This window comes from Nothobranchius furzeri, chromosome 9 (assembly GCF_043380555.1).
Source record: "Nothobranchius furzeri strain GRZ-AD chromosome 9, NfurGRZ-RIMD1, whole genome shotgun sequence".
In the NCBI taxonomy this organism is placed as follows: domain Eukaryota; kingdom Metazoa; phylum Chordata; class Actinopteri; order Cyprinodontiformes; family Nothobranchiidae; genus Nothobranchius; species Nothobranchius furzeri.
The window spans coordinates 33,730,292-33,745,171 of NC_091749.1; the positions used below are offsets into that span (position 1 = coordinate 33,730,292).

General features: G+C 41.9%; 1 protein-coding gene across 5 annotated transcripts in view; it reads left to right on the top strand.

Annotated features, from left to right (window-relative positions):
• Window positions 1-14,880, top strand: part of esrrga (estrogen-related receptor gamma a) — an 87,912-nt gene that overhangs the window by 26,984 nt on the left and 46,048 nt on the right. For 3 of the 5 annotated variants that reach the window (XM_015952795.3, XM_070554792.1, XM_015952792.3), the window contains exon 4: window positions 3,028-3,156. In XM_015952795.3, coding sequence (XP_015808281.1) covers window positions 3,028-3,156 — 129 coding nt within the window. The remainder of the gene's footprint in view (window positions 1-3,027; window positions 3,157-14,880) is intronic. The other 2 variants (XM_015952796.3, XM_015952794.3) reach the window with 1 other exon arrangement.

Below are 14,880 nucleotides of genomic sequence, written 5' to 3' on the forward strand. Positions count from 1 at the left end.
TCTGTCCTCAAGGAGACCTGAGAGACTTTTCATTCACCCTGTAAAAGTGCATTTTAGCACCTCCCAGCTCTTTTCTAAATAGTTATTTAGTGTACCTTTAATGTCTGTTCAGATGCAATTCGCGCATTCTTGGATCGTTCTTTGGCTGCACAACACGGCTCATTTTTACACAGACAGTGTGAACGTTACATGTCTCTGTGAGTCTGTGTGTTCATCCAAATGTAAATAAGCACAAGTTTATTTGAACGTCTGGGCACATGTTCCTGCTGTGTGTGGTTGTGTGTTTGTCCTGGCAGGAAAGTAGGGCCGGCCTCAGATGGGCAGCGGCAGACATATTGGTATGTTTCAACCCATTAGCCAATAAATCCACAGGTAATCACCAAAAAAACACCTCCAGCTGGACAGGGAGAAAAGCGTGGGATAGATGGGAGGAGGAGGGATAAACAGTCAAATGAGAAAGAATGGGAGAAAGGAAGGAGAAGGGGGAGGAATGGACTGGGCACATCTGATGTAGGAAGGAATTAGTGGTATGTGTGTGCCTGGTGTGCTTTTTCATGTGTGTGTGTCGCCGCATGGAGGAAGTGGCTCTGGCAGCTGCTGTTTCTGTGGCGTCAGTCCAGCGACACCTGACAACCTGCATCTATCACTACCTTATTGAGAAAGAGGGATAAAGGGAGAAGTGGAGGAGGGCAAAGTGTGGGGCAATGAAACGGAAAGAAGGAGACAACAAGAGAGAGGGAGGGGAAATAAAGGGCAGCAAAACAGATGCAGATGGGAAGATTTTGCATCGTAGTTCATCTCTATCTTCTGTTTCATTTTATTTCTATTTCTAGTTAAAATTCACATATTAAAATCCATGGTGCCAACAATAAAAATGTTGTGAACACATGAAAGGACAAAAGAAAGATGGTACAACAATGGTCGGTCAGGATACAATTCACACGACACTGTGTGTACAAGGGAGGTCAATTATGATGCAGTGTGTGGACAACACACACACACACACACAAACACACACACACACTTCCAAAGAGATTGCAGAGGATTTAGGAGCCTCCTATACATCCTTCATTCACACAAACACACCTCAAAAACATTTGTTGTTCAGCTTGTGTCACAGACTTTAGAAATGCACACACACACACACACACACACACACACACACACACACACACACACACACACACACACACACACACACACACACACACACGCGGATGTTTAAAATTCAGATGTGAAACACACAAATATTATTTCTGACACCATTTCTAAGTTTTAAAAATAATATTTTTATCATGTTACACAGTAGCAAACCACTTTTATTCCAGTGGGGAAACAACACATTGCATTTAACCTACATGCATATAGCTCCGAAGTGGTTCTTTATTTTCAACAAGCAAGGCTCGCCTGCTCCTCTGAAATAGCAAGGCCTTTTACGGAGTGCCCATTAAGCCAGGCAGATTCCATGTCATTAGCACATTTAGCCTTACTGCAAGTGAAGTGTCCCACTTAACAGCAGAATTAATCTGGTCCTCCTGTATCATCAGCGTAGAAGTGCTGGGTGCGAGCCTAACCAGTCCCATTAGTAGCATATATTAAAATGTAAGAGTTCCTTCAGCGTTTAGCATGTTTAGCCTTTAACTAACAAGGCCAATTATTGGGTGTCTTTTAACCCATTAGGATGTGTTTGAGCATTTAGCCTTTTCCCAAGCTAACTAGCGCCTTAATCAGCCCAGTAATGGGAAAACATCCTCTCTACAGCTGCAGTCAATAGTAATCACTGTTTACTCTGTTTCAGTGGGAGATGAATCAGCTCGGTGGGGTGCTGTAGCTGTCAGTTGGGCGCGAGAGGAAGAGAAGCATTTCTGTTGGTTTAATATTAAAGCACAGCTATGATGGTAAAGAAACCCTTTCTGAACAGTCAGGCTGAGGAAGTTTCACCTGCACCACAAATTCACCAAAAGGTTTGGCAACTAGAACATTTTTATAAAGGATTCAGTAAACTATGAGTTTAAAACTAAGATGCTGGTAGAATATTTAACAATGACTAAAGTGTTGCAGTAAAAGAAAAATTTCTAAGAGGAAGTTTTTTTTTAATGGAGACTAAACTAGCTAGACTGAAAGCTGTGAAGCTTGTTAGCAAACAGCAAACCTTACTGTCACACAAATTTAAGCTATGTCCACAGCAACACATCCTTTAAAAAATAACCCAGAGGAAGATTGTTTTAGACCCGTTTCCACTACTGGACCATTCCCGTAATTTTACCAGACCTTCACAGCATGTCTCCCTTTCACCAAGCTAGCTCAAAGGAACACATTCCCGGCCATACCTCCCTCATTTCAGGGACCAAACGAGTACCTGAACTGGGGGATGTTCTCAGAAATGGCCAGGTGGAGTCCCCGCCCAGTTCTTGTGTTTAATTCATTGGTTGCAACTCAGTAGGAAATCATTTTGTCAGATGTCACTGTAACAATCGCCATTTGTCAAATTGGAAAAGTTGCTGGTGAAGCATAATGGAAGTAATTTACATCACACGGTATCTTTCCCAGGTACCATGAAGGGTGATGTAAATGTCTGTGGACTCTATTTGACGTTGATCAGTGACGTCACTCACTGCTGAAATGGTCGTGACATGCTGACGTCCAAGCAAAGTCCTCAAAGGACTGATTTTGTATGGAGACAGAACAGTTGAGCGAACCAAGCCATCGAACATATGTTCCCTGTCACCTTCCTGCCTCCCATAAGTATCCCAGAACTCCTATAGTGGCTGGTTTCAGAACTCTTTTATGCCAACGAAGGACCAACCAATATAGCATAAGGCTAGCTCAGTTTATTGGGTCATATAGATGTGTTTAATAACGTTATTTATTTTGTCTAATCTGTATCAGAACCGGGACTTTATGGGGTTTGTTTGTCTTGCTTCACATTTCTGTTTGAATGCCTTCCTGCCTGTCTGCCTCCTTCTGTATCTATATGAAATGAAACCTGTCCTTGTGTTTTTTTTCCTCCAACATGTCTACATGCAGGGAACATTGAGTACAGCTGTCCAGCCACCAACGAGTGTGAGATCACCAAAAGGAGACGCAAATCGTGCCAGGCGTGCCGCTTTATGAAGTGTCTGACCGTGGGCATGCTGAGAGAGGGTAAGGGAAAAGGTCTCTCCCTTACCTTCTTCTATTACCTTATCATGTTTTTTTTTCTTTTTTATTATTGGTGAAATATATCTGCACCACTGCCAGTCTAAATAGTTTCTGTCATTTAAATGTAGAAAACATAATTCAGGAATGAATAATTTGATTTATTTTATTTTGCTTAGACATGCTGAGGATGAAAACAGCCTCTGACTACATCCTTGTTTTATTTGCCATAAATAAGATAATTTAAGTCCTAAAGTGATACTCAGCAGTCGTTCAGTGGTGTAAACAAACAAACAAACAAACAAGGGGTTTAATTAGCCCGTACAACATTTTGATAAAATACACTCACTCATTTTCACATTCCCTTGTTGCCTTTTGCTTCTTTCTCCCTCTCCTGTCTGCCCACCTCTGACCTTTCTACTCCCACTGCTCTTCCAACGATGAAAAGAGGTAGAGGAGTGGTGAGGGATGAAGAGGAGCATAGACAGAGAGAAGCGGAGATAGGAGGGGGAAGGTGGGAGAAGCCTCGGGGAAAGGGAGGGAAAGACAGAAGGAGAGAAGGAGGGGGGAGATTGATTTATAGGGGCAGAGGAGGGGGACCAAGGGAGGATGAGAGGCAGTGGGAGGATGGTTGAATGAGGCAGAAAGTGTGTGAGAGTGGGGAGAGAAAGGAGAGGAGAGAAGGGTCAAGGTTGTAATTGATGGGAGACCTGCCCTATGCCCCATTCCTTACAGTGGTCAGGGAGCGTGGCTGTGCCGACGCCCTGCCAGGCCTCCCTCCATCCATTGCTGTTTTCATCACTCTCTGCACTTCTCCCACTCTGTATTACTTCGTTCCTTCTGATGCTTCTTTTGTCTGTCATTCGTTCATCGTCCCCTTCAGTCACCACACAAAGTCAACAGTAAAGTACCTGCTGCTATTTGGGAGAAACCGACTGAGTCCGGACTTCAGTACAGCACATTCAGACAGGAAATAACAAACAACCTCAACAGTGCTTATTTTCTGTCCAACTTGCTCTTTGCAATCAATGCCAGCAACGAAACATTTCACCCAACCACTGGCAATTCTGTCTCTGTTTCTCCTTCTCTGTTACACACACAGAGACACACATACACATATACGCACACGCACGCACGCACACACACACACACACACACAGACACACACACACACACACACACACATGCACACGCACACACACAGGCACAGGCACGCACACACACTTGAGGTAACAATATGTCCATGTGACATCCACTTTTAGTGTCTGTAGGCAAGAAAATCTGAAAAAGTTAATCAATGTATTATCATGCACACGCCTGGTTTGAATCTTACCTCACAGGACGATCATTCAGCGTATCTTGGCTTGGACAGTCCTCTACCGTGCACCACCTTGCCACAGGAGTCCCCCAGGGCTCTGTATTAGGACCTCTTCTCTTTGCCATATACACCACCTCACTGGGTGAGATCATTCGATCACATGGCTTCTCCTACCACTGCTATGCGGACGACACCCAGCTCTATCTGTCATTTCCACCGGACGACCACACTATCTCAGCACGAATATCAAACTGTCTCTCTGACATCTCAAAATGGATGAAATCCCACCATCTCCAACTCAACCTCTCTAAAACTGAACTGCTTGCCATCCCAGCAAAACCATGCATTCAGCACAATATCTCAATCCAGAATGACTTCCTATCTCTGGCTCCTTCAAAGGCAGTTCGAAATCTGGGTGTTGTGATTGATGAACAACTGACCTTTAAAGATCATGTTGCCTCTGTTGCCCGTTCATGCCGCTTTGCGCTGTACAAAATACGTAAGATCAGACCATACCTAACACAACATGCCACCCAGCTCCTGGTGCAATCTACTGTCATCTCCCGCCTCGACTACTGCAATGCTCTTCTAACTGGTCTTCCAGGCTGTACTGTGAGACCTCTTCAAATGGTCCAGAACGCAGCGGCGCGTCTGGTCTTCAATCAGCCTAAAAGAGCACGCGTCACCCCTCTGTTCATTGAGCTCCACTGGCTACCGCTAGCAGCACGCATCAAATTCAAATTGCTAACACTAGCATACAAAGTCCGAGACGGTGCAGCTCCCATCTACCTGAATCCTCTTGCAAAGGCTTACGTCTCGGCCCGGCCGCTCTGGTCATCACAGGATTGTCGGCTAGCAGTGCCTACACCACGCTCAGGACAATCCAGACTTTTCTCATGCATCGTTCCACAAATGTGGAATGACCTTCCTAACACTACCAGACCTGCGGCTTCCTTTTCTATTTTCAAGAAACTCCTGAAGACCCTGCTCTTCAGAGAGCATCTTCTTAACTAGCACCTTGTCTGCACCCGTCCCTCCTCTCTACTGTCCACTCCTTGTTCCCTCCTCTCCATGACTGATGTCAATTTGTTGTTGTTACTATTGTTGTTAGCCTCAAGGGCAAAATGCCGATTATCACTTGTAAGTCGCTTTGGACAAAAGCGTCTGCTAAATACATAAACATAAACATAAACATCATGCAATGATGCCCCCTAGTGGCTGACTCCAGTACAAGCTTCATGTCCCATTTTCTCAATCTACATTCGGAGCCTAAGTCTCCTCTCCTTCCGGTCGGTTCATGGGTCAAAGAAAAAACAAATGCAAGTAAATGGTTCAACAAAAGCTATTTTCGGGTCCACTTTGCCTTACGTCCTGAATCACACACATGCTATACTTCAATTTAAATAACTAATTAAGTCTGTTTCGGCTATGTCTGTCACCTAATTTGAAATGTATTAGCTTATAAAAATTCATGTTAACAAATCAGATGTTGCATATATGATGTCACCGCAGAATATTTTCTTCCCCAGCGTAGCATCTACTTACACATGGCCAGATTTATAGTGGTTTCTCAGCTTTTATTCCACAGTTTGTTGAGAGGAATGTGTGTTGTCCGTCATGTCTTTTTGCACAAAACTTGAAATGACTTTTTTTAAATACTGAAAGTAAGAGCATTTACACCCGCACAATGCAAAGGGAAATCAAGGGATTGGGACTGAACAGGTGTGCAGCTGTAAGAAAACCACTTATCAGGCAAGCCGGAATAAGTTTCTACTTGCAACATCAAGATTGGACTCGAAGAGATGGAAAAAGGTCATGTGGTCTGATGACTCCAGATGGACCCTGTTCCAGAGTGATGGGTGCATCAGGGTAAGAAGAGAGGCAGATGAAGTGATGTGCCCATCATGCCTAGTGCCTACTGTACAAGCCTGTGGGGGCAGTGCTATGATCTGGGGTTGCTGCAGTTGGTCAGGTCTAGGTTCAGCAACAGGATGCGCTCCAAGAATGAGGTCAGCTGGATGGAAATGAATCTTGTGACTGTGCAGAAGCTTATCGAAACAATGCCACAGCGAATGCGTGCCATAATCAAAGCTAAAGCTAAAACCCTGCCAATGGGGTAATCAAAAGTTGCTTGGCTATTGTAGAGAAGATGTTCCTACATTTAATTAGAAACCATAAAATGTGAAATATCATGAAGTAAGAAGTATCACCTTAATAGATCTTTAAGTAAATTTATTCAGAAGATCGGATCTTTTTATTGCAGGGATGGAGCAACCCTTCGTATTAACTTCAAGAAAAGAGAGTGAGTCAAGTTTTAACGGTTTAAAGAATTATTACTAAACAAATTAAAACTAGACTAACTTTAACACTAAATGTATGGTGTAACTAAGGTGAGGTAAGACTGAGGATGGTGTATGTGTGAATATTTCAGAACCAGCAGATCCGGAGAAACGATTAGTTCTGATGGGAGTGAAGATGATGTTTTGCGCTAAGCTTTTGGTTTGGAGATTTATAACACACATTGAGATGTCATTCTGCCGGCCTACGTACCCTTGGCGGAAGTCCCCGTCTAGATCAGGAGGTGTAGAGGTCCAGCTCGGACCTTCCTGGAGCCGAAGCCTGTAGCACAGCCGCGGCTGCCGACCAGTCCTGTCTTTGAGATTCTCCCAGGTCAAGACAGTTTTCTTGGCATCTAGCAAGACCCAAAAAGGGGTCGTGATGATTCAGCTTTTATTCTGAAAAGGAACAGTTGCAGCAGGTGGAAGAGCAACAGATCTTATCCAGCTTGTCGTTAGGTTCTTTCGGCTGAAGAGAAAGTTACGGATTGGCCACTCCGACAACTTCTCTAGAAAGCTTTGAACTCAAGTTAAACATGACGTGGGCATAGTTTTATAATTTGGATGTTTTGATCTACGGTCGAATCAAAAAAGGACAGATTTACCAAGCACCAACAAAACACGCCTCGCGTCAGACCTGGAAGGTTCTGAATGGATCGGAAAAAGAAAATGTGTCATGTGATTCATAACATTACGTGTGATCAGTCTCTAGTGGAAACATTTAAAGTTATATTACTTATTATACAGGTGCTGGCCAGTAAATTAGAATATCATCAAAAGGTTGAAGATATTTCAGTAATTCCATTCAAAACGTGAAACTTGTACATTATATTTATGCAATGCACACAGACCAATGTATTTCCAATGTTCATTACATTTAAATTTGATATTCATAAGTGACAACTAATGACAACTCCAAATTTGGTATCTCAAAAAATTAGAATATTCTGAAAAGGCTGAATATAGAAGACACCTGCTGCCACTCTAATCAGCTGATTTACTCAAAACACCTGCAAAGGCCTTTAAAAGGTCCCTCAGTCTTGTTTTGAAGGCACCACAATCATGGGGAAGACTTCTGACTTAACAGCTGTCCAAAAGACAATCATTGACACCTTGCACAAGGAGGGCAAGACACAAAAGGTGATTGCTAAAGAAGCTGGCTGTTCGCAGAGCTCTGTGTCCAAGCACATTAACAGACAGGCGAAGGGACGGAAAAAATGTGGTAGAAAAAAGTGTACAAGCTCTAGGGATAACCGCACCCTGCAGAGAATTGTGACGACAAACCCATTCAAAAATGTGGGGGAGATCCACAAAGAGTGGACTGCAGCTGGAGTCAGCGCTTCAAGAACCACCACGAGGAGACTCATGAAAGACATGGGATTCAGGTGTCGCATTCCGTGTGTCAAGCCACTCTTGAACAAGAAACAGTGCAAGAAGCGTCTCGCCTGGGCCAAGGACAAAAAGGACTGGACTGATGCTGAGTGGTCCAAAGTTATGTTTTCTGATGAAAGCAAGTTCTGCATTTCCTTTGGAAATCAAGGACCCAGAGTCTGGAGGAAGAGCGGAGAAGCACAGAATCCACGTTGCATGAGGTCCAGTGTAAAGTTTCCACCGTCAGTGATGGTGTGGGGTGCCATGTCATCTGCCGGTGTTGGCCCACTCTGTTTCCTGAGGTCCAGGGTCAATGCAGCCGTCTACCAGGAAGTTTTAGAGCACTTCATGCTTCCTGCTGCTGACCAACTTTATGGGGATGCAGACTTCACCTTTCAACAGGACTTGGCACCTGCACACAGTGCCAAAACCACCAGCACCTGGTTCAAGGACCATGGTATCCCTGTCCTTGATTGGCCCGCAAACTCGCCTGACCTTAACCCCATAGAAAATCTATGGGGTATTGTGAAGCGGAGGATGCAATACGCTAGACCCAACAATGCAGAGGAGCTGAAGACGACTATCAGAGCAACCTGGGCTCTCATAACACCTGAGCAGTGCCACAGACTGATCGAGTCCATGCCACGCCGCATTACTGCAGTTATTGAGGCAAAAGGAGCCCCGACTAAGTATTGAGTGCTATACATGCACATTCTTTTCATGTTCATTCTTTTCAGTTGGCCAACATTAGAGAAACAAACATTTTTTCATTGGCCTTTAGAATATTCTAATTTTCTGAGATACCAGATTTGATGTTTTCATTGGTTGTCACCTATAAATATCAAAATTAAACGTAATAAACATTGGAAATACATTGGTCTGTGTGCATTGCATGAATATAATGTACAAGTTTCACGTTTTGAATGGAATTACTGAAATATCTTCAACCTTTTGATGATATTCTAATTTACTGGCCAGCACCTGTAATCCACTAATCATAAACATTGTCATTTCACAGATTGGTTCACATTTTATAATTGGACTAACACTTTGTTTGATGAGCTTTACTAAAAATAGAGTTCTTCTGATTTATTAAAAGAAAGAGTCCTTTGTCTTCATTCTTCTCCTGAGCTGGAAAGGAAGACACAGTTTAGAAGCAGAGCATGCGACCTTGAGCAATATCTCATGCAGATTAGGTCTGTGTCAGAAACTTTTGGTTCTGCTTTGAGTGGAGCAAAACAGAGCAGGGCCTTTTAGATCAGAAATGGACAATTCATCACGCTACACTATAATTATAAAAAATTAACAAATAAAATTGAAATTAGATTATTTTGCTAGTTTTAAGAATTCTAGGCAAGCAACTTTTGCTTACCCTATTAGGAGATTTCTATGGCTCAAAACAAGAACATTTGAAGCATATGTATAAATGTTTACCTTATTTTCAGTAATACTATTTTTCTAGAGAAGAATTTTTTGTTGAACTAAAAATAAGACAAACTGTCTAAAAATGAGGTGTTTTTACTTTCTTAGAGATCTGTTTTTGCAGCATAGAACCACTTATGAGATGGTGTCATTTTCTGTTCCAATGACTCTTCTGGTTCCAAAACTTTGTTAATAGTGGAGAAACTTCATTTCTTTCTGAAATTGAGTGATTTTGACAAATTAAATCAAATTAAACTTCTTCAGGAATTACTCCTCAAAACTGGTTCAAGGGCTGAGTCACTTTCTGCTTTTGGGTTATTTTGTTTCTTCTACATGAAGTCTTTTTGCTGGGTGCTTTCACTTCCTCTGGCTCCAGGATGTTAGAAGATTCCACCATTTCAAAGGCCAAATCAGTTAGCAGAACCTCAAATATGTTTTCTGTGTTGAATTTTACCAAGTAAGTCAGATTTTGAAGAGTTTGAGGTCTCAGCACATTCTACTTTGTGTCCTGATTCTTTTTTGCTCTAGACGTTTTAGCAGGAACCTCAGATTCCTCTGGTTCCAAAAGTTCACAGCTAGCGAGAGTTCCTGGATATTCCTCTGTCGATGGTATCAAAGCTTGATTTAGTTCTGAAGTTGGCAGATTTTCGTCAACTTCAGAATCAGATGATTTCTTGACTAAAGTGCCTTAAATTTCTTTTTTTTATTACTCTTCTAGAGAAGTTTTTGTTTCCTGTGGTACCAAAACGTTCGTGGCTCGGTTCTTGAAGACTCTGCTCTAAATGGTGGAGAAATGTTTTTCTCTTTTTAACTGGATGAGCTTTACAGATTAGGACAGCTGTTGTTCAAGTGGGCTAAGGGGTGTTGGGGGGTGTTGGAAGGTGTTGGGGGGGGGGGGGGGGTGCGCTACTGGCAGGTCTTACGAGGGGGGTTGCTCAGTGACGGCTGGCGTTTGAGCCCTTTAAGCCAGTTCGGTAGGTTGTCCACACCCCCCACCCCACCCCCCGGCCACTTGGTGCCCTACGCACAGTGTATGGTGCACGAGCACAGCACATCCAAAAAGAATGTATGGCAGAAAGACGTCTACTGAGCACTTTTTTGTATTTGTTGACTAACACACACACACACACACACACACACACACACACACACACACACCCACCCACACACACGTGCGCACACATTTGTAACAAGCTGCTGCTGAAGCATTTGTTTTCCCAACTGATCTGACATAGCAGAACCTATGTCTCATTTCTCGAGTATTATCTTGTGTTTGTGGCCACACACACATGCATACATGTTGTTCAAAGATTCAGTTTCCATCCTTTTATTTTGGAGCCTCAAATGTATAAAAATCTGTTTTGTTTTCAGAAGGAAAGAAGGTCCATGATAAGAAAATTTTAGTCTTTGCATCTTTCTGTTATCCCAGTTTTTACTTCCAATCATTCGGCATTCTAACTTTTATGCATTCTGCATACCTAAGTAGAAACATATGGAAATACAGAAGAGGATTAGGGCCAGTGAAAAGAAACAAAAAGACAAGATAAAGAATTCTGGCTTTAATCTCAGAATTAGGATTTTTTTTTTTATTCTAAGAAAATAAATCAGAATTATTTATCTTTTTTTTTGTCTTTCCGCTGGCCCTAATCCTTCAATGTATGGAAAAGATAATATGAATATTTCTGCTGCAAGAACAGAAACAGATTTTGATGGTACTCTCAAAAAGAGATCATAAATGTGTCTATAACTGATTGATTCAAGATTACAGCAGCTAATGGACATTTGCAAAATCAGTCAATTTTACAAATATACTAAAATTTTGGTGTACTAGTGGCTGAGTTTTGATTTTTACTTGCTTTTTATGTAACCAGGTAACCTAATGAGAATTACTCCTCATTTCCAGTGATGACTTGGGCAAGAGGCAGCAGCAGGAAGCCTTTATGCGTAATCATGCAACATGATTCATTCATAGGCGTCATTCTCTGAGAGCCGCAGACTACAAACATCTTTGATTCCAACTCTATTAATATCCTCTGGAGTTAGCCATGTCTGATTGTTAGCAAATCAAATTATAATTTCATTATTACGGCAGTTGGTTTGATTGTTGTAAACAAACATGACAAACCTTAGCAGAGAAAAAATACCAGATTATCTTGAAAAAGACCTGGTGGCATAGCAGGGCTTTACATCTGTGAGCTTGTAGCTGAGAGGAGTGTGTTTGTGTGTTCGTAATATTTGTTCGGGACAGACAAACAAATAGCTGCCCTTTTGTTGCTACTGCCTTCCTTTTCTGCACACATACATCATGCACATGTCTATGCATCAACATGACAGACCCCTGGCCACCCCATTTGTTGTGCAGGATGTGAATTTAATACAAGTGGTCCTATTCTACATATGAATAAGGCTCACTTGAAAAGTGGTGCATCAATTTTCTAAAGGTTGCTTTTTGGGGAGGGGGTGTTGTAGAGTAGGACAATACATTTCTCATACATATCTATGGGTTATTTTAGATGGCTAGAAGCATTTGCATTGAGTAGAAAAAACAACAATATGACCACCGTGATATAAAGTATTTTACCAGTAGCGATTCTAACTTACAGACTATGGGGATAGATGGACATATCAGCTATATATTGTGCCGATATACCTCTTTAGTATAGCCCATTTAAAGTCAGGCATAACCACAGGCGTCCTGGTGCTTTTGTCGAATTTTATGTAAATGCGTATTTACATTTCTGAGGTACATCTACTTAATAAATGCTCTTAAACATTATTGTCAACTGACATTTATTTCTATTTACCTGTTCCATTATTAATACTTGGTCAGTTTATTTGGTTAAATGTTTGATTTTATACTGAGCGATGCAAAAAATTAAGATTCAGCATTTGGTTACATTCAGAGTTCAAAAATTTATTCAGGTTGGGAAATGTAGAGCCTCCACTGTGACATTATAGCATACAGATAAGGTGGAAAATGTCTACATATTGGCCATCACTGTGATTGTTATTGGTGATAAAAATACCCATATCGATTGATCTCTACTAAACATCCCAACTTGTGATCAATTAGATCCAAACTATGTGTTGTCGAAGTCACACTGACTGATAAAACCTTGATGTCATGAGGTTATGCCTTGTTGGCAAATTGCAAATCCATTTTTTAAATGCATTGATTATGATCATTTAGGTTGGTTAAATTTAGTTATTTTTTTCATAACTGATAAGAAACATCTCTTTAACCTACCATCTATATGTGAAACTGGAAAAATTAGAATATGGTACAAAAAGTCATGTATGTTAGTAATTCAGCTTAGACTGAGAGACCATCTAAAGGCTCAGGAACCCTTTACATGTGTTCTGTATTCATTAGCTGATTAGAGTGTTGGACTTTGAGTCTAGAATATTTAACATTTTCACAATAGTCTAATTGTCTGAGATTTTGAATTTGGAGTTTTCATAAGCTGTGAGCCACATCACAACTTGAACAAATAAAGGCTGGAAATATCTGGCTTTGCAAGTAATGAGTCTATCTCATATATTAGTTCCACCTTTTGAGTTGAATTACTGAAATAAATAAACTTGTCACCATATTCTAATTTTTAGAGTTTCGCATATGTGCATGACAAAGCAAATCTTCACTCCAGTTATGCATTAGATCACATTAAACAGTAAGTCCCCTTTACACTCATTACAGCCTGTGTTTCATTCTGCGTCATGGTTTCAGCATCGTTGCTCCAAAATCGCATAGATGATGATGAAAAGTGGCTAGATCAGTTAGCATCAATGCTAAGTGTGTTTGTCAGGGGCTAGCCAACGGGAGAAAGGTGAAGATAAAGTGGTTATGGTGGAGCACGGGAGGAGGACATGGAGGAGTGTGTGAGTGTGTGTGTGTGTGTGTACTGTAGTTTACCCCGTAGGGCAAGATCTGCTTCAAATTAGCTTTGTCGCCTTGGGAGACAGAGAGGGTTGAGATGAAGAGCAAGTAGAGGCAGCAGGATGTGTGTGTGTGCGTGCGTGCGTGTGTGTGTGTGTGTGTGTGTGTGTGTAAAAAACAGGAGCGAAAGGAGGCCAGAGGGTTAGGAAACCCACTCAGAGTTGATACCTTTCTTTATATGTTCTCTTAAACACACCACCTGATCGTTTAAACTCACACACGTACCTGATCATGTGAAATTTTGAGGTTTCTTGCCAACTTCTGTGAGAAAGGGGGAGGAGGGGAGATGAGGGAAGTAAATGAACAAGCTGTGGGTAAACAAAGAAGGGACAAACAGGGGGAACCCACCCACCAATATGTAGCAACTAATTTCTGGAGCAAGGCAATTAAAAGGCCTTATTATTACATTATGGGAACTACCCCTCTGGCAATGGCTGTCTGTCCATTTTTAATGAGGTCATAATGATGCGTCAGCTGAAGCCCAAAAGGTCATGGGGGTGGGGCTTAAATCTACAGAGTGAGGGTGGGTTGTGTGAGAAAAAAAAGGGCATATGGTTTCAGGTAAAATGAAATTTAAAAAAGTAATAATTAAAACAACAATTAGGTTTTGGTTGTATTTAATATAGAACATTTTGAATCATGGCACATTTTCATACAAATTCATAATGAATTATCATAAAACGCAGCTGAAACTGACAGATTTCCTCCAAAAGAGCCGCAGCTTTTGTGGTGACAGGTCTGATAAGTCATGAATAAACAGTTTAATCCTAAACTTCCATCTTCATAAAGTCATAAACGACCAGCTGGATTCAGATGGTGGGCTTCTAGAGGGACAGATCTTCAGACTGCAGATGCAAACCTTGGCACAGCCCCCTCATACACACACACACACACACACACACACACACACACACACACACACACACACACACACACACACACACACACACACACACACACACACACACACACACACACACACATTAGCACCTCGTGCCAGTTTTGGCCGTGCTCCCCACAGCCTCTAAGACCTAATGAGTGAGATCGGGTGGAAGGCCCCAGTCTGTGTAGGTGTCACTGCTTGTGTTCGTTTTTGGTGTGTGTATACAGCTGGTAGTGTGTGTCGTAATGCTCCTCATAGCTCAGTGGTTTTGACTGCTGCCTTCCAGTCTCATTGGCCCGCACAATCATAGAGATGGCAGTCAGCGGGGCAGCACACATGCTCTACAGCTAGATGTAGAAGTACAGAAGAGGAAATGATGAAGCTGTGAGAAGAGAGGAGGTGTCAGTTGGATGGAAGAAGTAAAGAGTTAGGGGAAAACAAAAGAGAGGAGCGTCAGACAACCGGTGGCGTCTAG